The following is a 21,932-nucleotide window of genomic DNA, read 5'->3' as shown; positions in this document are numbered from 1 at the left end:
TCAAACTAATAGTATATAACTCTACGACCCTAACAGGCAGGGCGCTGAGACAATCTAAGTTGCCTGCGTGTGCCTTTGCTAAATAAACTGCTTGCTTTGTTTAAATGCTGCACTGTCTCTCGCCTAAATTCATTGTCAAGAACATAAGAACCAAGGAGGGAGAAGCCCCCTTGCACTTGGGCTTTCTCTGGTGACAATGTGTCTGCCAGCCCTTTATTCTGGGAATGGGGGAAAGATATTTGATGCAATGACTCAAAAGGAATTAGAGCTGTTCAGTATGCTCATCTGACATCCCCTTCAACTTCTTCCACAAGCTTTTCTACCCCAGGTTTGGAAAGTGTCAACAAATGCTAACTTATTAACACCAAAGCCTAAAATATTAAGATAATAAGATATAAAATTGTATTTGCAATGTAATCTGCCTATTTTAAAAATACATGAGCTATTACCAGTGTTAAGAGAGACTATCATTGGCCAAGTGAGTGAGTGCTTTCTATCTTTTTTATTCCATATTAGTTTCATAATAAGAAAAACAACCCTCAATAAGCAGATTTTAAAAAGCAGAGCATGTCATTATTAAATTGAAAAGTGAATCTATCCTTATCCTAAAGGTAACTAGAACTAGTCAAAATATAGCTTTGTTATATGTTGTGAATACATCAAGGTAGAATTTAATGATTTTCCCACATCCATTCTTAGATAATCTGGGATAATAATTCCTCATTATTCAGTTCCTTATCTAAAATAGGAAAGATATAGATTAATATATATATTTATACATTAAAGAAACATCTATTATTTTCAAATTGTGTATTTTATAAACTATATAAATGGGTATTGTTAAACAAAATGAGGTCATTTGATAAAAACTGACAATTCACAACAGTTCATCATATATTGTCATATAACTGCAGAAATCTTTAAGTACGAAATCTAATTACTAGAACCAGAAGTTGAAAGCATACTGAAAGAATCTCTGTTATTTATTTATTTATTTTTTTACAGAGACAGAGAGAGAGTCATAGTGAGTGATAGACAGGGACAGACAGGAACGGAGAGAAGCATCAATCATTAGTTTTTCGTTGTGCATTGCGACACCTTAGTTGTTCATTGATTGCTTTCTCATATGTGCCTTGACCGTGGGCCTTCAGCAGACTGAATAACCCTTGCTGGAGCCAGCAACCTTGGATCCAAGCTGGCGAGCTTTTTGCTCAAGCCAGATGAGCCTGCACTCAAACTGGCAACCTCGGGATCTCGAACCTGGGTCTTCCACATCCCAGTCTGATGCTCCATCCACTGCGCCACTGCCTGGTCAGGCAAGAATCTCTGTTATTATGATTGCAAAAAGCTAGCAATGTTAGCATAGACTACTTTGGAAGTGTTTCTTGATTATTTCTCGTTGTAGCTCTTTCGATGTGAAATGAAACCTTTGAAACTCAGGTGTGGCATCAACAAAGTCAAGAAGGTAGTCCAGGCCCTGGCTGGCTGGCAGTAGAGCATAGGCCCAGCGTGTGGAGGTCCCAGATTCGATTCCCAGCCAGGGCACACAGGAGAAGCACCCATCTGCTTCTCTACTCTTCCCCCTCTCCTTTCTATCTCCCTCTTCTCCTCCCGCAGCCAAAGCTCCATTGGAGCAAAGTTGGCCTGCGTACTGAGGATGGCTCTGTGACCTCCGCCTCAGGCTCTTAGAATGGCTCTGGTTACAACTGAGCAATGCCCCAGATGGGCAGAGCATCGCCCCCTGGTGGCATGCCGGGTGGATCCCAGCAGGGCGAATGCAGGAGTCTGTCTGCCTCCCTGCTTCTCACTTCAGAAAAATACAAAAAAAAAGAAAAAAGAAAGAAATCCAAACTCTTTCTTAAGCCAGTAATTTAAATTTGGCAGTCTGCACTTGAGCTTCTTTTTGAACAAATTCCTTTGTAATCCCACATTTTTATTTGGGGGGGGGAGTACCCTTTTGTTCATTGTCCCCACTGACCCACACCTTATCACCATCCAGCTTGGTTTCCAGCTTCACAGAGTTCTTAGGACTTTCTCTATAATCCCCATCTTCTAATCCCTGAAGATCATATTCAGGTTCCTTTTTGTAAAGATTTTCCCATGCATTTGCTATGGCTATTTGTTTTACTTCATTCCAACTCTTTACCCAATTAAAAACTGCACTTTCTATGTTGTAGATTTTAATCGTGGGAACTCCTTTTTCTCCTTTACCTTGCTTATCGTCACTTTCTTCAAAAATTACAAGACTCTCTTCAAATTGCTTCCACCTATAAAGTCATTTGCAGCTTAAGATCACACCTTGATTCATTGATTGAATCAAGGTTGAAGTGTTGTGGGGAAAGAATATTCATTTTATTCGACCATTCTCACCAGTTGGTGATTCAGCAGAAGGGTAAACTGGAGAATTGTCCAGAAATAACAGCCCATCCTTTTCATGGGCTCTTAGAACATTAAGTTAAAATGCCTTACCCTCAGGAACAATATTTTGAAAGAACCATTCTGAAAACAATTCTCTGGTGAACTAAACACCTTTACTAGGTTTATATATAACAGGTAATGTACTTGGTGTCCTCTTTCACACTTTTGGGTACCTTTGATTTTCCAATAATGATAGACTTTAACTTTAGAGTTCCATCAGCATTTGCACATAAAAGAGCAGATAACCATTCCATTCTTTATTTTCCTTTCAGGCAAGCAGATGTCTTTTCTACTTGCCTCAGTGTTTTCCAGCACTGATTTCCAAAGAGGTCAGTCTCATCCCCACTGTAGAGTTAAGCTAGACAAAGTTTCTTTTCTTTGATAAGGATGAACAGGTTTTGTCGAAATAGCTCAACAATAGTGAACTTAGGGCTTGTTCGGCACATACTTTTTGGTTCCCCATTGCGTGCCTGTTTTGAATCTAAAAAGCCAACCAGTAAGTGATGCCTCGGTTTTCGTTGATAATCTGTCCGAAAACAATTGGCGAAATCCGAAACCAATGAAAACCGAGGCAGTTATTTCCATATGAATCAATGTAAATCCAATTAATTTGTTCTAGACACTCCAAAATACATACCAAAAACACATTTTATAGAGAATAAATGTAGTGTTTAATATTAAAAAATAAGAAATTAATATAAAATAAATATAAAAGACTAATGTAAAGAATAAATGAACACTTAACATTGCATTTCTAAAGACTCTTCTTGGCGTATGGAAGATGGCGAGGAGGGGAGAGAGAGGTGCAGATGTTATTGTTTGCAAGGGGAATGCCCCTCCATAAGGACCTTAGGTATCAAGGAACTATCTGGGGTCACTTCCCTTCTTGGTCTTTTGGCACTAGGACCAGCTTCAGAGTCAGTGGACCCATGTTGCACAAGAAGGCTGTCCAAAGAGGTCTGTTTCTGCCGCCTCTTTAAGATTTGCCTAAAATGGGGCAAGACATTATCATTAAACAAGTTGCAGACACAGCCTGCCACAGCTTTATCCGGGTGGTTTTTCTCCACAAACCTCTGTACTTTACTCCACATGGAGATGATGTCCTTAATCTCTGAAGAAGGCACATTCTCCCCTGTCTCTTCCTCCTCATCTGAAGCAACTTCTTCATCTGCTGTCTGGTGCACTTCTAAGTGAAGGTCTTGCAGCTCTTCAGTGGTGAGTTTTTCTTCACTGCGGTCATCCACCAACTCTTCCACATCCTCACCACTCACCTCCAAACCCACTGACTTCCCCAAATCAACAATGGACTGCACCACATGTGTAGGGTCATCAGGGGGAGACTCAAACCCTTCAAAATCTCTCTCATGCACACATCCTGGCCATAATTTCTTCCAGGCCTCCTGCGTAATGAACGTCCTCTTTGGCATTTTCTTCCAAAAGAGGCCAGTTTCATCACAGTTGAAAACTTGTTGGGGGATGAATCCTTTAGCTTCTACGTAATCTTTGAACTCAGACACAAATTTTTCAGCCCCAGACTTGTCCGAACTTGCACCTATGCTGTACCTAGTAACACTGTGTATGCCAGTGCGCCTCTTAAATTTTTCGAACCAGCCTCTGCTGGCTTTAAAATCACTAAGTACGCTAGCACTCGTCCCAGGCATTTTATTAATGAGATTGGCATACAATAGTCTGGCCTTTTCACATATGAGGGCCTCCGAAATAGTATCGCCATCTAACTGTTTTTGATTGATCCAGATTAATAATAACTGTTCAACATCTTCAATTGTTTGTGATCTCTGTTTCGTTAGCACATTCACACCTTTTGCTACATTAGCCTTCTTTATTGCTTCCTTTTTCGCCACAATAGAACTTATCGTGGATGGTGACTTCCCGTACATGCGGCCAATTTCAGCAATCTTGAAGCCGCTCTCATATTTTTCAATGATTTCCTTCTTCAACTCGATCGTGTTCCTAGCCTTCTTCTTCGAAGGGCTGCTGGCTCTGGAAACTTTCTTTGGTCCCATGATAGAGCTAAAAGGAAAGGATTAATTTATTAGAAAGGGAAACACTTAACAGGGGCAATGAGATTACACATGTGATTTTATCTTACGTTGTGTTACGTACATTTTGAAACTGAAAAATGCAAAATAAACACAACGAATACTGTATACACAGTAATCACTTACATGTAATTGTAGTATTAGTACTCGCAACCAATAAAAAAGCACAAAAACACTGGAAAGCAATGGAATTGTTTGGCTAGATGCGCGGGGTGATGCTCACGCAATGAGAAACACACCACACTGAGCAGAACCCAGGGTCGCCCTTTGTTTTCGGAAAATTAGCAAGGTCACATGGGTACGCCAACGAATCCCAGGCAACCAAAGAAAACGGAGACAAAATTTTTGAGGAAAAATCAATGATAACCAAAACTGATGATACCGGAGGTCAACGAAAACCGAGGCATTGCTGTACTAGCTTTGAAGTCTGCTCGCCCAAAACACTGCAAATCTCTCTGCAGCAGCCTGCAGGTCCACACCCCTAAGGGACACCAGCAGAGCACTTCTGTGGATACCTCACAGAGAGTGCATCATCCACATCACTATACTTGGCTCCGGTTGTCCTCTTTCTCTTCTCAGCTCCCACTAATGGCATGTCCTGCTTCATTACAAAGCCCGAAATCAATTTCTTATTCTTTCTACTTTCATTAAATGTTGATTTACTGATTCCAAATTCATCCATTACACTTTTAAAAGATCGTCCAGCTTCAGTCCTACTTAGAACCTTCATTTTCTCCTCCAAATTCAGTGTTGTATATTTCCCTCTCTTATTCATACTGAATTTGGTTTCAAACAACCAACAGGAGTATAAACGGGAAAAAGCCTTACTGAATTGGAAAAAAAAAGTTTTAAACACTAATCCTTCCAGCTTCTCAAGGCTATGTTTTTACCTTACTCCAGTGACTTTCCATTTTTTTCATCTTATGGTATACATAAACTAATTACTAAAAATCAGCACACCAAATATATATTATACCTTTTGCCAAACTGACAAAAACAATAGGTGTAATTCTGATTCATTCACACGGATAGCTATTGTGTTGGCTGTTGCCCTTTTTAAAAAAAAATTGACAATCTAAGGGAAAAGTCAGTGCTCCTGACTAAATAGTCAGATATTGCATCTTTTAAAAATTCTGTGGCGCCTGACCAGGTGGTGGCACAGTGGATAGAGCGTCGGACTGGGATGCGGAAGGACCCAGGTTCGAGACCCCGAGGTCGCCAGCTTGAGCGCGGGCTCATCTGGCTTGAGCAAAGAGCTCACCAGCTTAGACCCAAGGTCGCTGGCTCCAGCAAGGGGTTACTCAGTCTGCTGAAGGCCCGCGGTCAAGGCACATGTGAGAAAGCAATCAATGAACAACTAAGAAGTCGCAACGCGCAACGAGAAACTGATGATTGATGCTTCTCATCTCTCTCCGTTCCTGTCTGTCTGTCCCTATCTCTGCCTCTGTAAAAAAAAAAAAAAAAAAAAAAAAAAAAATTCTGTGGCATACTGAAAATTGCTGCCCTGCCCCCCCCATTCCCTGCTGCTAGCAAACCCCTCAAGTCTTTCATAATTTTCCACAACCAAACATCAACTTCCATTTCCTTGAAATTTCTGCAGCATTCAGCTTATGTCCCTTTTCCTCATGTTACTCATATTCATGAAAGTCCCTCTGAGATTCCTTGATTCAAAAGCATTGTTATATCAACTCTAACACTGGGTACACCTAGTAGACTTAATAATTCCTCTGCTGGTAGAGGCTGACACTATGAAAATACTAGCAATTAGAACACAAACTGAAATACTCAGATTCCTCTAAATATGATTCAGTGAATATACGTGGAATGCCCATCTTACCCAGGTAATTCAAACAGACACTGCAGGAAATACAAGATGAAATGAAAGCATTCTACAGAAAGCACGCAGTAGTAAAAAAGGAAAACGGGACCTAAATTCCAGTCTAAGGGCTGCAAATGGCAAGTTATGAGACCCTGGCAAGTCACTTCTCAGCTCTAAATTTGTGTCACGGAGAACTATAAACGTAACCTATTTCACATACTTCACATGAAAAATAGAAACGCACAGCCTAAAACAGGGTACAAACCCCCTCAGGGCCGTTGATCCAGGGTCAAAAAGGCCTCCTTGAAGAGCTGGGCACACGACAGCTCGGGCACCACCGGCTGGGCGGGGAACGCCAGAGCCCCTGCAAGTGCAGCGGGCCGCGCTCCTTGCCCGCGGGACTTCCGATTACCCAGCCGCCGGAAGGCGACGCAGGAAACACGGGACACTCGTAATGTCTCACAGAGCCAGACCGCGAGACGGTGACACCCACGAGCCCAGCCCCGCGCGAGGCCCTTAAAGACTCCACGACCTGTAGGCTGTAGTATTAACTCTTCTGGGTGCCAGGGCTGAACCCCGCACCAGGCTGGCGCCTTTCGCGAAGCCGGAAGCCGCGGGGCTCGCCGACGCTGCCGGGCTGCCGAGCCAGCCCGGAAGTGCTCCACGTCCGCTTCCGGTGGGAGCGCGGGTTTCAGAGCGCTGCGTAGGAGAGGCAACAGGTGGCTGGGGCGTCCGGTGCGTTAGTGGGGCCTGCGCTCTAGAATCCGTGCGGGGTCCCGGCTCTCTGGACCCGCCAGAGTGGAGAAGCCGAGGTCTACGGCGCTTGATCCGCGGTCCGAAGTGTGGCGTCTGGTGTTGAAGCCGGAGGACGACGGAGCGGCCTCCACGAAGCACAGCTGTCCGAGGTAACGAAGCCCTTTGGCTGCGGCTGCTGCTTGGGGCTGCTGCAAGGTGTTTGGAGGCCGTTTCTCGTGGCTGGACGGCTAGAGCCTGCGGCCACACTGTCTCGGGCGAGGCCGGCCGTCGGGCTCTGGAGGCCCCTCTTTCTGCCCTCGGCGCAGATAGCTCCGGGCCCCGGCGAAGCCCGACTGCCCTCCAGAAACGTCTACGTTCCCGCCTCTGCTGGTGTGTTTGTTTGCTTTGCGGGCTGATGTTAACCGCCGATGAACCGCAGTTCAGAATCAGAAAGATCACTTTGTCGTGATTCAAAAGTCCCCGTCCTCCTGAGCCGGGGTGGGCAGCGAGGAGCCGGCCATTAGTGAATACGGTAGCATCTTGGACAGAATCTCAGTGCTGGTTCTGCTGCATCACCTCGGGAGGGAGAGGAGAGGCTCAGGATGTTCTCAAAGTCTAAAAGACCCTTGAAACGTAGTCAGCAGCAGGATCACTTTAATCACCACCAACTGCCATTCTCCCCTTTTACGACTTGATATTTGGACATTTTGTAAAGAAAGGTCGGCTGTGTTTTTTCCTACTTTAAGTAAACAAATTAAAAAATACAGGTACAATCTGCGTGGTTCTCAATACGTCTTGCAAAGAAATACCAAAGAATATTGAGCATTTAGTTATTTAATTGGGGGATTTTTTCTGAGAAGAAAGGTTACTTTTTCCCTAAGTACTTTACTTCTCTGGTTTCAGCACTTCAGCTCTCCTGCTAGTATTCATACAAGAAAAGGAGAGTCTCAAATGTTCCATGAAGTGAAGGCTTCCATTATCACAAGAGTTTGGAAGGTCATAAAAGCTGTACTGTCTTACTAAAAGCAGAAGACTAGGGTGATATATTAAAATTTAAGAGAAACTTAGAATGTTCTCCTCATCTTCTTTTGACACAGGGAAGATACAATAGGAAGGACATCAATGAACTCTCTGGATAATCCCCAACTGTTTGGAGCCAGTGGATGCCCATTTTTGACACCCACCAACTTTCCCTGCTTTTTTATTTTCTTCTAAAGGCAAAGTCATCAGTTGACATTTGTCCTCAATAAGTTGTGCTGTAGTCAACTGAATAATACAAAGAAAAGGAGAGAAACAAAGGTCCTGGCAGTTGATTTTAAAGAGAAGGCAAGGCAGGATCTTTTCATTTTTCTCTCATAATAAATAGCACCTAGTAAAGTTCATGTGACTTTCTTGTTGACCTGCACTTTTTTTCTGCCCTTGGTGCCTTAGGAAGAAGATCCTTTTGTTGATTTTATTCCAGACCAGACCGGGCCTCAGTTGTCAAAGGTGGTATTGGTGGTGTGCCTAACACAGGAGCAACTGTTCGGGACAGAATGATGATGGTAGATCTGAAAGTGGCTGAGTATTTGAACCCTCAGATCAGGGCTCTGTGGGAAACCAAGGAACCTGTGAACCAGAGCTCCACTCAGAGTAAGAAATATACTGCACAAACAGACAGTCTCAGTCCTGAGAGCTCTCGCCAACACTTCCGGAACTTCCACTATCATGAAGCCACTGGACCCCGTGTGGCTGTGAGCCAGCTTCAGAAATTATGCCAGCAATGGCTGAGGCCAGACATACATTCAAAAGAAGAAATCTTGGATCTGCTGGTGCTAGAGCAGTTCCTGACTATTCTGCCCAGAGACACCAAGATGCAGATAAAGAAACACCACCTACAGAGCACTGAGGAGGCTGTGGCCTTGGTAGATCACTTGCAGAGTGAATCTGGTCAAACGAGGAATGGGGTGAGAAGAAAGATTCTTGATACATACAATGAAATAGGATAAAGGTGGATATATGGGGTTTGGGGGCAGTTAATTTAGAAATGAGATGATTTAATCAATGATCTGTTAATACTTTAGGCCAGCTAAGGCAGGACCTGAAATCACAAACCTCCATCAATAGTCATTTCACGGGTTTTGGAGATTGTTGCAGAGACTCTCTGGCCTTAGAAAGAGAACTGCATATTTCCCTCTTTGGAGACAGTAATGTATTAAGAGTAAAAGCCTAGTCATGTTTGGCCTAGAACATAGGTCCCCAACTACGGCCCGCGGGCCACATGCGGCCCCCTGAGGCCATTTATCCGGCCCCCGCCGCACTTCTGGAAGGGTACCTCTTTCATTGGTGGTCAGTGAGAGGAGCATAGTTCCCATTGAAATACTGGTCAGTTTGTTGATTTAAATTTACTTGTTCTTTATTTTAAATATTGTATTTGTTCCCGTTTTGTTTTTTTACTTTAAAATAAGATATGTGCAGTGTGCATAGGAATTTGTTCATAGTTTTTTTATAGTCCGGCCCTCCAACGGTCTGAGGGACAGTGAACTGGCCCCCTGTGTAAAAAGTTTGGGGACCCCTGGCCTAGAAGATGGATCTTAAGTTTTAAGAAACAGGTCAACAAGGGGTTGGAGAGGAAGGGGCAGATCTAAAAAAGGGAGAACATGTAGAGATGAGAGGAGAGGATTGAGAAAAAACCCCAAAACTAGGAAAGATTGCAGAGAAAGAAAGAGGAGAAACAAAAAAGGAAACAAAGATATGGAAATCCCAACACAGTGGCTATGAGAAGAAAGACACTGAGAGATAGTGTCCTTTGTACCATAGACAAGAGCCTCCACTGCCCTCCCTTAGTGGTTGGTCATTGGGTCTGCTGGTGATTGGGGATGCAGGGGATGCCCTTGGGTTGGGGGCAGTTCATCAACTGGCTTTAGGCCTACTGTGTAGAATACAGAGTAGGGCATATGTTTGGTGTTAGAATCATCTGGAGGGAGGTTGGAGCCAGAATCTTTCCCTTCTCCATTTCATCCCTTTTCTGAAAATCTTTCCTGGCCATTGGAAAAAAATTTGGCTGACGGGACAATTTTTTTTTTTTTGACAGAGAGAGGGACAGATAGGGACAGACAGGAAGGGATAGAGATGAGAAGCATCAATTTATTGCAGCACCTTAGTTCATTGACTGCTTTCTCATATGTGCCTTGACTGGGGTAGAGGGGGCCAAAGCAGAGCGAGTGACCCCTTGCTTAAGCCAGCAACCTTTTGGGCTCAAGCCAGCGACCATGGGGTCATGTCTCTGATGCCATGCTCAAGCCAGTGACCCCACACTCAAGCTGGGGAACCCGCACTCAAGCCAGCAACCTCGGGGATTTGAACCTGGGCCCTCCGCTTCCCAGTTCAATGCTTTATCCACTGCGCCACCAGCTGGTCAGGCTACAGGACAACTTTAAATTCCTTAATTCCTTAGAAGACAGGAAACCACTAAGGTAGGATTTTAGTCAAGAAAGATTGTTAAGGCAGCACGAGAGCAGGTGCCCTGTACAACCCTGCTAATGATCTGAGCCAGGCTGTATGCAGAGGGGGTTGTGGACACTGTTGAAGGGCTGTCAGTAGCCACATCTGTTTTTCCTTTTATCCTAAATTTCCCAGGTTGTGGATAGTTCTTCATAGAAAATTTGTGGCCCATTATCTTTAAGCCTTTTGTCATTTCCTTTATTGCCTCACACTTCCCACATTCTGGACTCTATGCTTTTTCCTCCCTCTACCTCCAGCCCCTAAGCCTAACGTAAGCTTTGGTAACAAGAATGGGAATTATTTCTAGGTTGCAGTCCATGTGCTGGGAAAGGAGGCGGTGCTCTTGGGAGGAACAGCAGAGGCCCCAGGCTTCAAACTGAAGCCGGCAGAGTCCCAGCCAGTTGGCAGGTCTCAGGATGAAGAATTTTGGAGAACATATCAGGATCTACAGCAACAGCTGAGCAGGAATACTCATAAAGAAACCAAGTCTGTGTCTGAGATGGGTAAGGAGCTTCATGATAATTTCTTCTGCTGGGAGCTGTGATAGTAATGTTTTTCAGAACATTGTGAGCATTTTCTGGGTGCTCAGCTTTGTGGATGTGTAAACATAGCCATGTTAGCAATTACTATACCCCCCCCCCCCCCGCCCACTCACACAGGAGCCCCTAGAATAGACAAGCTGGTAAACATGGGGATTGGCTAAGGTACAGAAATATTCAAACCAAAGAACTGTGGTAATTACACTCTGTTCCTTAGAAAAGTAGAAAAGATTTAGGCTTCCTCATCCTCAAGGCACAGAAGGAATTGGGATCACAAATGGGCTACCGGCTGGTATGTGAATACAATTGTGTACCAGGAAAGAATAATAAATAATAAACAATATATCTACTGTACACTGGAGTTTGTATTTTATTTTCAAATCCATTAAATTTTCCTTAAGGTGATGTCATGAGAGGAAAATAAGGGTTTTTGTCTATTAATTTTGCTTGTGAAAACTGGGGAACCTGTTCTGGGGGTTGATAGGTGCTTGGTTCTTATGAACAATGAGGCCACTTACCAGCACCACAGGTACTTATGAAGGTTTCCCATCTACTGAAAGAATGAAGATCTTTTACATTGGAAATGAGCTCAGGATGTGCATAGAAGAGAGAGAGATTTCTCATGGCTCTTTTCCACCCACAGCTGTGCCTGCTCACCAGATCCTAGCCTTTCCTGAGCAGACAAACACCAAAGATTGGACAGTGCCGCCTGAGCTCATCTTGCCTGAGTCCCAGGTGAGCTGAGCTTTCGAGTGTTGAGGCTGCCTTTCCCTGCTGCCATGAACCACACTGCCCAGCGGGTGCTCAGAGGCATGTGCCCAGATGTTCTCCCTGGGGAACTGGACACCTCCCAGGCTGTTAGCTGATTTCTTGCCTCCTTCCTTTCTTACTTTCACTTTTTAAAAAAATCATGTACTATTAATTTGTTCAGTGCCTGGCCTACCATGCAGTTCATGGGCTGATGTTAGGGCTACTTCTGGAGTGGCCAGTACTGAGCTGAAGCCCATTCTTTTATCTTTAGAGCTTGCTGACATTTGAAGAAGTGGCCGTGTATTTTTCCCAGGAAGAATGGGCGTTACTGGGTCCCAGTCAGAAGGCTCTCTACAATGACGTAATGCAGGAAAACTATGAGACTGTCATCTCTCTAGGTAAAGATTCTCTCTCCTTTGTGTAGAAGTCAAGTAACCTATAATATCTGACTGGGAATGCACCCTGATGAGAGAGTCTGTTCCAGTAGATCTAGTTGGTCCTCAACTTGATGGTGTGCAGGGGAAAGGTGTATCCCAGTCACCTGGAGCTTTTATGCAGTGCATATGCTCATTCCTTATCCTGATTTTTTTTTAAGTGAGAGAAAGAGGAAGGAAGGAGGGACAAACAGGAAGGTAGAGAAATGAGACGCATCAACTCAGAGTTGCAGCACCTTAGTTTACTGATTGCTTTCTCTTATGTGCCTTGACGGGGGGGCTCCAGCCGAGCCAGCACCTCGCTCAAGCCAGCACCTTGGTCTCAAGCCAGTGACTTTGGGCTTCAAGCCAGCAACCTCAGGGTTTTGAAACTGTCATCAGCATCCCAGGCCGATGCTCTATCCACTGTGCCACTGCCTGATCAGGCTTATCCTAAAATTCTTGATCTCTCTCTCCTTCATCTTTCCATTTCAATAAATGGCACCACCATTTACCCAATATTTCAGGCCAAAAATCTTGGGTCATCCTTTAGTCCAATCTTGCCATCATACCACTACTAACGCATCACTAGTTCTCTTGGTTCCACTTTTATATCATAGTCTGAATCCAATCATGTCTTATTCTCTTGCCCTGTTAGCATTCTGGTCTAAGCCAGTAGCTTCTCTAACCAGCTTTATAACTAGCGTTCTGGCCACCACTCTTGCCCTTCCACAGTCTGTTTTCCATGAGCAGCCTAGTTTTTTAAAACCTGGTGAGATCATGACATTTCTCTGCTTCAAAACATTACAATAACTTTTCACACATTCAGAATAAAATCTAAACTCCTTCTGAGGGGTGTAGGACCCTTCAGAATCTGACCCCTGCTCACTTCCCTGCTACTTGTGCCCTGGCTCCATCCTCTTTAGGTGCAGTGGTGTTCTTGCTGTGTCTTGAACCTGCTATGCTCATTTTTTTTAAAAAGATTTTATTTATTGATATTTTAGAGAGAGGAGAAGGAGAGAGAGAGAAAGGAGGAGAGGAACAGGAAGCATCAACTCATAGTTGCTTCTCATATGTGCCTTGATCTGGCAAGCCAGGGGTTTCAAACTGGTGACCTCAGCATTCCAGGTCAACTCTATACACTCCACCACTGTAGGTCAGGCTGCCATGCTCATTTTTAACTTCCCATTTCCTTTACCTGCCACATTGGAGTCTCTGAGGTTGCATTTTCAGACACCTAATTTTTGCCCAACTCAGAATAATTTATGTCATGTAAGGAAAAATTCAAATTTCCTTGTACTGACTTTACTCATGAAAATAGGACAGTTAATTGGTTGTAGAGACTGATAGCCACTTATAGGTACCATGTAACATTTGTAAGGCAGCTCCATCTCTACTGAAAGAATTAGAATCTTGTATATTTTAGAAATTACTCCGGATATTTGTAGACGTGAGAGAAATTTCCTATGGCTCTTTCCCACCCACAGCTGTGCCTGCTCACCAGATCCTAGCCTTTCCCGAGCAGACAAACACCAAAGATTGGACAGTGCCGCCTGAGCTCATCTTGCCTGAGCCCCAGGTGAGCTCTGCTTTCGAGCTGTTTAGGGATGCTTTTCCCTGTTGCCTGTGAATTACACTGCCCAGCAGGTGCTCAGGGACATGTTAGCCCAGATGTTCTCCCTGGGGAACTGGACACCTCCCAGGCTGTTTGCTGATCCCTTGCCTCCTTTCTTTCTGCTTTGTCACTTTTTAAAAATCATTTGCCATTAATTCCTTCAGTGCCTGGCCTACCATGCAGTTCACAGGCCAGATGTTAGGGCTGCTGCTGAGGTGGCCGGTACTGAGCGGAAGCCCATTCTTTTCTTTAGAGCTTGCTGACATTTGAAGAAGTGGCCGTGTATTTTTCCCAGGAAGAATGGGCGTTGTTGGATCCTGGTCAGAAGGCTCTCTACAATGATGTAATGCAGGAAAACTATGGCACTATCATCTCTCTAGGTAAAGAGTCTCCTCTTCCCTTTGTGTAGAAGTTGAGTCATCTGTTCTTGTCGTACTGTGAATACTCCCGTGAGAGAATCTGTTCTAGTAGCAGATTGGTACTCAACTCGATGGTATTTGCAGAGGAAAGATGTATCCAGGTCACCTGGGAGCTTTTATGAAGTACACATTCCTTATCTTATATAGAATTCTGAGTCTTGTCCCCTTCTTTTCCCCAAACCTGCCTTCTATATTTCTCATCTCAGTAAAAAGCAACTCTAGTCACCCAGTTGCTCAGAGCAAGAAGCATAGTCATTTTCCCCTGTTATCTTGTTGTCATACCCACTACTAATGCATCACTATTCTTTTGGCTCCATCTTCACAGTATAGCCTGAATATGTCTTAGCCTCTTCCTTGTTAGCATCCTGGTTTAAGTTGGTAACATCTCAAACCAAGTCCACCTCAGTAGCTTTTTAACTGGCTCCTGCTGCTAACATTCTTGTTCTCCCATACCTGTTTTCTATGCAGCAGTCTTTTAAAACCTGATCAGCTTATGGCATGTTTGTTGCAAAATCTTATGATGACTTCTCACCACATTCAGAATAAATCCAATCTTTCCCTACCAAGGTTCTCAGGACCCTTCAAGATCTGACATCTCTCTCCTTTCTACCTTCATCTGCTACCACTTGTGCCGTTGTTCAGTTCTCTTTAGCCACACTGGTCTTGCTGTTTTTAGAACTTGCCATGTTCATTTCTACTTTCTCCTTCCCTTTACCTGGCACACTTTTCTACCATATGGCAAAACATGGACCTTTAGGTCTGCTCAAATGTCACTTCCTCTCTCTTTTACTAAAAATATTTCCATTGATTTGAGAAAGAGAGGAAAGGAGGGAGAGGGAGAGAGAGAGAGAGAGAATCATCAACTCGTTCCACTTAGTTGTATACTCACTGATTGCTTCTTGTACGTGCTCTGACCGGGGATCAAACCCACCACCATAGTGTGCCAGGGAGGTGCTTTAACAACTGAGCCACCCAGCCAGGGCCAATACCACTTTTTTTTAATTTTTTTTAAATTTTTTAAAATTTATTTTAGAAAAAAGAGACAGAGAGAGAGAGAGAAAGAGAAAGAAAGGGTGGAGGAACAGGAAGCATCAACTCCCATATGTGCCTTGACCCGGTAAGCCCAGGGTTTTGAACTGGCGACCTCAGCGTTCCAGGTCAATGCATTATCCACTGTGCTACCACAGGTCAGGCCAATATCACTTTCTTAAAGGGGCCTTCCAAACAGCTTTACCTCAGATAACTTCACAAAAGCAGAATCTTAAATGCTCTCTTACCCTGCTTTAATTTCTTTTAAAACATTTATTACTTCTTGATATTTCATTTGTCTATTTTTTTTTTAATGGAACCACTTTATTTTTAATTTTTATTTTTTCAGAGACAGAGTCAGAGGGAGGGATAGATGGGGACAGACAGACAGGAACGGAGAGAGATGAGAAGCATCAATCATTAGTTTTTCGTTGCGACACCTTAGTTGTTCATTGATTGCTTTCTCATATGTGCCTTGACTGAGGGACTACAGCAGACTGAGTGACCCCTTGCTCGAGCCAGTGACCTTGGGTCCAAGCTGGTGAGCTTTGCTCAAACCAGATGAGCTGGTGTTCAAGCTGGCTACCTCAGGGTCTTGAACCTGGGTCCTCGGCATCCCAGTCTGATGCTCTATCCACTGTGCCAACTGCTGGTCAGGCCATTTGTCTGTTTATTGATGTTTGATTGTCTCAGTCTCCCACTAGAAGGTAGGTTCTATGAGATCAGCAGACTTCAGCTTATACACCACTATATTCCTATTTCATGGACAGTGTATGGCATGCCATAGCCAGTTAATACATATTTGTTTAAAGATTGAATGATGAATACTTCCTCTACTTGGATATTTGTATTCAGTAAAAGTCCACTAAATGATGCTCATCTTCTTTTGTCCAACTTGATATGAACCAGTGAGCTATAGGAGTGGTAGAAATCTTTCCTAGTTCACTTCCTGGTGCTCAAGAGCAATATAAAAAGTTAGTATAATTATGACAAGAGTCATATATGCATATGACACCCAACCCGCTGATCTTCACATTAGCTCTGTTAGGCCTGGTCTTATATCAGGGTGGGTCCTAATTAGTTAATAGGACCAGCCTGTATTCCCTGCAGCCTCTGGAGTTTTATTCCATCTTGTTCAAGTGTAGGGTTGTTGGTGGCAGAAGAAAGAGAATATGCACGAGATTCCCATGACCTATGTCCTTTCCACTGATCAAGCTAGGTTTATTTCTCAATCTCCACTTTGCATACTTACCCATAAATGTAGTGTAGTATAAAACTGTTATCTGATATGAGAGTCTAATCATTTAACCATTGGGCATAACAAATTGTAAGTGTTCATTACTCTTACCAAAAGTCTAGAATTAGTGAACCATTGTTACCAGTTCTTGACCTCTATTTTTCCATTTCACAGCCATATTTGTGCTCCCCAAACCTAAAGTGATCTCCTGTCTAGAACAAGGAAAAGAGCCATGGGTTCAAGGATTCACAGAGTTCATGGACAATCCTCGAGAGCTACCTATAGGTAAATACACCATTGGAAGAGGAGAAATGTGTCCTAATAGGAACCTTTGCAAGGACTTAAAATTTTAGGACTCTTCTTGTTTATTAAAAATCAGTCGTCTTTGAATTTTTTTCTCTCTCTGTTCTTGCTCTGTCACTCAGTTGGCTGATTGTCATATTCATTCCCACAGGGTTAAAACTCAAAGATGACACTGGAAATCATCCTGGATTAGAAATACAAGCACCTGGAGACATAATATCAGAAAAGGCCAGAGTGAAAGTTCCTCAGAAAACGACAGTCATAGAAAATCATGGTGATGTGCATAGGGTGGGGAAGTGGCTCCGAGATTGTCCAGTGAAGAAAAGAAAGAAACTTTCAACCTGGAAACAAGAACTGCTGAAACTTATGGATCGTCATAAGAAAGTACGGGCAGGAGAGAAGCCTTTTAAATGCCAAGAATGTGGGAAAAGCTTCAGAGTTAGCTCTGACCTTATTAAGCACCAAAGAATTCACACTGAAGAGAAACCATATAAATGCCCACAGTGTGATAAGAGGTTTAGATGGAGTTCAGATCTTAATAAGCACTTAACAACACACCAAGGAATAAAACCATATAAATGCTCATGGTGTGGGAAAAGCTTCAGTCAAAATACAAATCTGCACACACACCAAAGAACTCACACTGGAGAGAAGCCCTTTACATGTCTTGAATGTGGAAAAAAATTCAGTCAGAACTCCCACCTTATTAAACATCGGAGAACCCACACGGGTGAGCAGCCTTATTCCTGTAACATATGCAGAAGAAACTTCAGCAGGCGGTCAAGCCTTCTAAGGCACCAGAAACTCCATCAGTGAAGGGAAGCTTATTCAGTGTCCTCATTCTGCATAAATTCACTAAGTGGTGCTTGATGCTAAAGTTTATGAGAAGATACAAAATTATGAAAAATGAACGTTTTTTCATCAGTGGAAAATTTGGAGATATAAGCATTTCACGGAAAGGAATCAAATTTGACTCTGCAGGGGATGCATTAAAGTTGTTCTATTTCCTGTGTTGACTTATAACCTATAGGGAATTTCTGTTCAAGATCAGTGTTCTAGGAACATTCTAAAAGTAGAAAAAGCTGTTTGAGATTGTATCTGCCAGAATATCAAATTCAACTTCAAATAGCAGATGAGCCCATGAGTCAGTCTTCTGTGGTCACAGAGGTAAATAGTGTTGGTTTTGCATTGAGCTCCTCAGTCACTTAAACATGATAGAAACATTTGTAGCATGGTCTTCCAAGACAAAAACAATAATATGCTCATTTAATTGCTTACCATTGTCTTCAAGATAGCAGGCTTATCAATTTCAATAGTGTCATGGGGCAGAAATGAATTCTAATGTAAAATTTTCTAAGAATCAAATTGGATTTTATTTCTTTCATCATTGGATATTATGTGAGTTTTTGCTTGAACTTTTTAGCAACTTAGCTTTGATGTGTATTAACACAAATTTTACTTTGATGAAATATTTACTTCACCACTAGGGAATCTGACATATAACTAATAATGCACTGTCTATGTCTCTCGTTGGTGGTGTTTTAAAAAAAGAAAACACTTCTCATTAATGAGGTTATATGGAAACGGGTTGGAATTTTTAGCCATAGAATAATATATTAGATGTGAAGAGTTTTCTACAATAAAACCTAGACTGTTTTCTCTCCTCACGATGTCAATAGGATAAAATAGCCATAAAAATCAGCACTTTCCTGAGGCCTAAAAGAAAATTAATGTGAGTCCAGGGTTAACTTCTCAGGATTTTGTTTGCTTTTTCATTTGGCTTTTGTTATTAAGAATCAAGAGAGATTTGTTTGTCTAGAAACTGGAACATGTGCTGTAAGTAGAATCTTGTGTTTCACTGGGCATAGTGACTTAGGAATTCTTGAAGAGACCAGATTTCCAAAAGGACAGTTTTGGAAACTAACGGAGGAGTGGTTGGTAAAAGTGTGTTAATCCATGTCCATGTTTGTTGTTCTACACCAGTGGTAGTCGACCTGGTCCCTACTGCCCACTAGTGGGCATTCCAGCTTTCATGGTGGGCGATAGCAGAGCAACTAAAGTATAAATAAAAAGATAGATTTAACTATAGTAAGTTGTTTTATAAAGATTTATTCTGCCGGCCTGACCTGTGGTGGCGCAGTGGATAAAGCATCGACCTGGAAATGCTGAGGTCGCCGGTTCGAAACCCTGGGCTTGCCTGGTCAAGGCACATATGGGAGTTAATGCATCCTGCTCCTCCCCCCTTCTCTCTCTTTCGGTCTTTCTCTCCTCTCTCTCTCTGTCTCCCTCTCTCTCTCCTTTCTAAAATAAATTAAAAAAAAAAAAGATTTATTCTGCCAAACTTAGCGAAAATCTGACGTAAAGTACTTGGTAAGTAATTATTATTAACTTGATGTAACTCTGCTTTATAAATTTTATAAAATAATGTTACTTCCCTACTTTATAAATCACCATTACTGTGGAACCAGTGGGTGGTTAGAAAATTTTACTACTAAAAGAGATACAAAAGTAGGCGGTAGGTATAAAAAGGTTGACTACCCCTGTTCTACACTGTAAACTATTAGGCAGGGTCTACCTGCATTTGTTTTCCTCAGCATAGCATTTATCTGTAGTCTTGGGTGGTGTTTGCTAAGACTGCTAAAAATCTCTAGGCTGTGGATATTCTTATAACTCACCCTTTATCTATTTTTACCTTTGACTCAGATGTATTATTTAGTTAGCGCTTTTAGGTAGTATCAAGAAAAGGGTTAAAATATCTCTTCCAAATCTATTATTTTATAAATGAGGAAGATAAGGTACAAAGAGAGACAGGGATTGTTCAAGACCCCATAGCTAGTGGGTGTGTTGGCTGTCGCTTAGCTTCATCAGTCAGGCCTGAAGGTAGTACAGTGATACCTTGGTTTTCATCTATAATTCATCTGAAAACTGCTGCGGACCAGCGCGGCTAGAAATTCTGGGTCTTGAGGGAGAACAGTGTGGAATTAAAATAAATTCAGACTCATTGAGAAAAGAGGATGGGATCAGGAGGCCTCTTCAATGCTGATGGCAATATCTGAGAGAGACATAGCCCCCAGTTTGCTTTATTATATAGCCATATGCAAATAAGGAAGTCTTTGATACGAAGTCATACATCTGAGGCAAAAACAGGAACTCTCTTAAGGCATAAACAGGAATCCTCCCACCATGCATAAGCGAAATCAACCAACATCTGAACAAAGGCTGAGAGGAAGGGCATGTAAATTGCTTCCAGCAACTTAAGCAATCTATGGGATGAGTGCAAATACTCAGCTTCATAGGTGTGTGGGAGGGACTTAGCCTTTTGCTAAGCCTAGAATTTACAAAGGCTTTTTGCCACTTGCAGCTACCACAGAAAACAGCGAAGTCTGAAACCGATGAAAACCAAGGCAATTATTTCCATATGAGTCCGTGTAAATCCAATTAGTTAGTTCTAGACACTCTAAAATACAAACCAAAAACACATTTTATAGAGAATAAATGTAGTGTTTAATACTAAGAACAAATTAATATAAAAAGCTAATGTAAAGAATAAATGGAAACTTTCTTTGGTCCCATGATGGAGCTAAAAGGAAAGGGATAACATATTAGCAGGGGAAACACTTAACAGGGACAATGAGATTTGAGCACATGTGATTTTATTTTATGTGCGTTATGTTAAGGTGACCAATTATCCTCCTTTAGGGAGGACAGTCCTTTTGTAAGTTCCATCCTCCCTCGAAAAATGTCCTCCTACATGTCCTTTTTGATATTGAAAGACTAATCTGTAAATGTCTGTATTCGATCGATGCAGAGTCGATCCATTGCGCGTGATGTGATTTATTTGTATCTAAATGAGTAATTTTTTACAATTAAAAATTAATAGGCATGTAAGCATAATTACAATATAAAATATCACAAATGCTTTTATTATGCATTTATATTATAGTGTATTGTTGCAATGAATAAAATGTTTCTTTTATTTACAATATTGTTTTCAATTTATTTTTGTCCTTTCCATTGTAAAAAAGTTGGTCACCTTAGTTAAGTATTAATACATTTTGAAACTGAAAAACGCAAAATAAACATCACACCAAATATTGTATATGCAGTAATAATCACTTACATGTAATTGTAGTATTAGCACTCACAATCAGTAAAAAATCACAAAAACACTAGAAAGCAGTGGAATTATTTGGCTTGAAATGTGGGTGATGCTCACACAATGAGAAACAACGCCACTCTGAGCAGGAGAATGCGTGGGTTACCCTTTGTTTTTGCAAAATTAGCAGCAAGGTCACATGAGCATGATGACGAAATCTGAGGCAATCAATGAAAACCGAGACAAATTTTTTTTGTGGAAAAAATCAACAAAAATCAAAACCAACAAAACTCAAGGTATTACAAATGTTGATCGACTTACGATCTATGTAACTTATGACCATTCGACTTTACAACCACTAGCCACGATTGCTCGGCGTCTGGCAGCACAAGCATTGCCCAGCTGGGCATACGACAGTGTGGACCAGCTTCCGGCAGCACTACCATCTCCGTATGCACCATTTCAACTGTTATCCCAGACTCGGTACAGCAATTTGTGTTTTGTGTCTTGGATATTTTTCATCAAACCCCTTCCAAGATGTCTACCAAGAGGAAATTGTCTTTGCAAATATTAAACCAGTTGTACTGGTAATGCAGTGTTTTACTTAAACCTGACGAATGTAAAAATAACAAAATGTAGAGATGATACAAGTGGCATAAAATGAACAAAGAAAATTATGATATATAACAATAATGAAAGAAAATTATGATAAAATATGACAGATTTTTATAACATCACTTCACAGTACTGTACGTATAGCCTACTCAACTTACAACCAAATCATGTTATGACTAGTCTGTCGGAACCAATCATGGTCGTAAGTGGAGCACTAGCTGTACTGTATTATCAGGGCTTTGTATATTATCTCTGCAGAGCCAGGCTAGATGAGATTTCTAGCTTATAAAACATTCTTGTTTTTCCCTGGCCAATTGGCTCAGTGGTAGAGCATTGGCCCGGTGTGTGGAAGTCCTGGGTTCAATTCCCAGTCAGGGCACACAGGAGAAGCACCCATCTGC

General features: G+C 42.2%; 2 protein-coding genes across 4 annotated transcripts; one reads left to right on the top strand and one right to left on the bottom strand.

Moving 5' to 3' along the window:
* Positions 1-848: 848 nt before the first annotated feature.
* Positions 849-7,200, bottom strand: LOC136403703 (tigger transposable element-derived protein 1-like). The gene is made up of 2 exons (XM_066382769.1): positions 6,830-7,200; positions 849-4,449 (listed from the first exon to the last, which is right to left on the bottom strand). Exon 2 carries the CDS (start codon positions 4,440-4,442, stop codon positions 3,231-3,233), a length of 1,212 nt encoding a protein of 403 aa, XP_066238866.1. The 5' UTR covers positions 4,443-4,449; positions 6,830-7,200; the 3' UTR covers positions 849-3,230.
* Positions 6,548-20,078, top strand: LOC136403698 (zinc finger protein 75A-like). Of its 3 annotated transcripts, XM_066382753.1 has the most exons (9): positions 7,063-7,202; positions 8,464-8,978; positions 10,823-11,018; positions 11,698-11,789; positions 12,076-12,202; positions 13,705-13,796; positions 14,086-14,212; positions 16,692-16,802; positions 16,972-20,078. In XM_066382753.1, the coding sequence occupies exons 2-9, from the start codon at positions 8,568-8,570 to the stop codon at positions 17,634-17,636; spliced, it is 1,821 nt and encodes a 606-aa protein (XP_066238850.1). In that variant the 5' UTR covers positions 7,063-7,202; positions 8,464-8,567; the 3' UTR covers positions 17,637-20,078. The 3 variants fall into 3 exon arrangements, 2 of the variants coding, with proteins under 2 accessions (XP_066238851.1, XP_066238850.1); XM_066382754.1 differs by lacking the exons at positions 13,705-13,796; positions 14,086-14,212 and having other exon boundaries at positions 6,548-7,202; XR_010751172.1 differs by lacking the exons at positions 13,705-13,796; positions 16,972-20,078 and having other exon boundaries at positions 6,951-7,202; positions 16,692-16,708.
* Positions 20,079-21,932: the final 1,854 nt, after the last annotated feature.

Source organism: Saccopteryx leptura, chromosome 4 (assembly GCF_036850995.1).
Source record: "Saccopteryx leptura isolate mSacLep1 chromosome 4, mSacLep1_pri_phased_curated, whole genome shotgun sequence".
In the NCBI taxonomy this organism is placed as follows: domain Eukaryota; kingdom Metazoa; phylum Chordata; class Mammalia; order Chiroptera; family Emballonuridae; genus Saccopteryx; species Saccopteryx leptura.
Note: the sequence above shows the minus strand (reverse complement) of the source record. Positions and strands in the feature narration are given on the sequence as shown.

Bases quoted from the DNA above. Each gene is read 5' to 3' on its own strand.
- LOC136403703 (XM_066382769.1), bottom strand. From the start codon at position 4,442: ATGGGACCAAAGAAAGTTTCCAGAGCCAGCAGCCCTTCGAAGAAGAAG.
- LOC136403698 (XM_066382753.1), top strand. From the start codon at position 8,568: ATGATGATGGTAGATCTGAAAGTGGCTGAGTATTTGAACCCTCAGATC. The intron at 8,979-10,822 runs GTGAGAAGAAAG...AATTATTTCTAG, and splicing joins CTGGTCAAACGAGGAATGGG to GTTGCAGTCCATGTGCTGGG. The intron at 13,797-14,085 runs GTGAGCTCTGCT...TCTTTTCTTTAG, and splicing joins TCATCTTGCCTGAGCCCCAG to AGCTTGCTGACATTTGAAGA.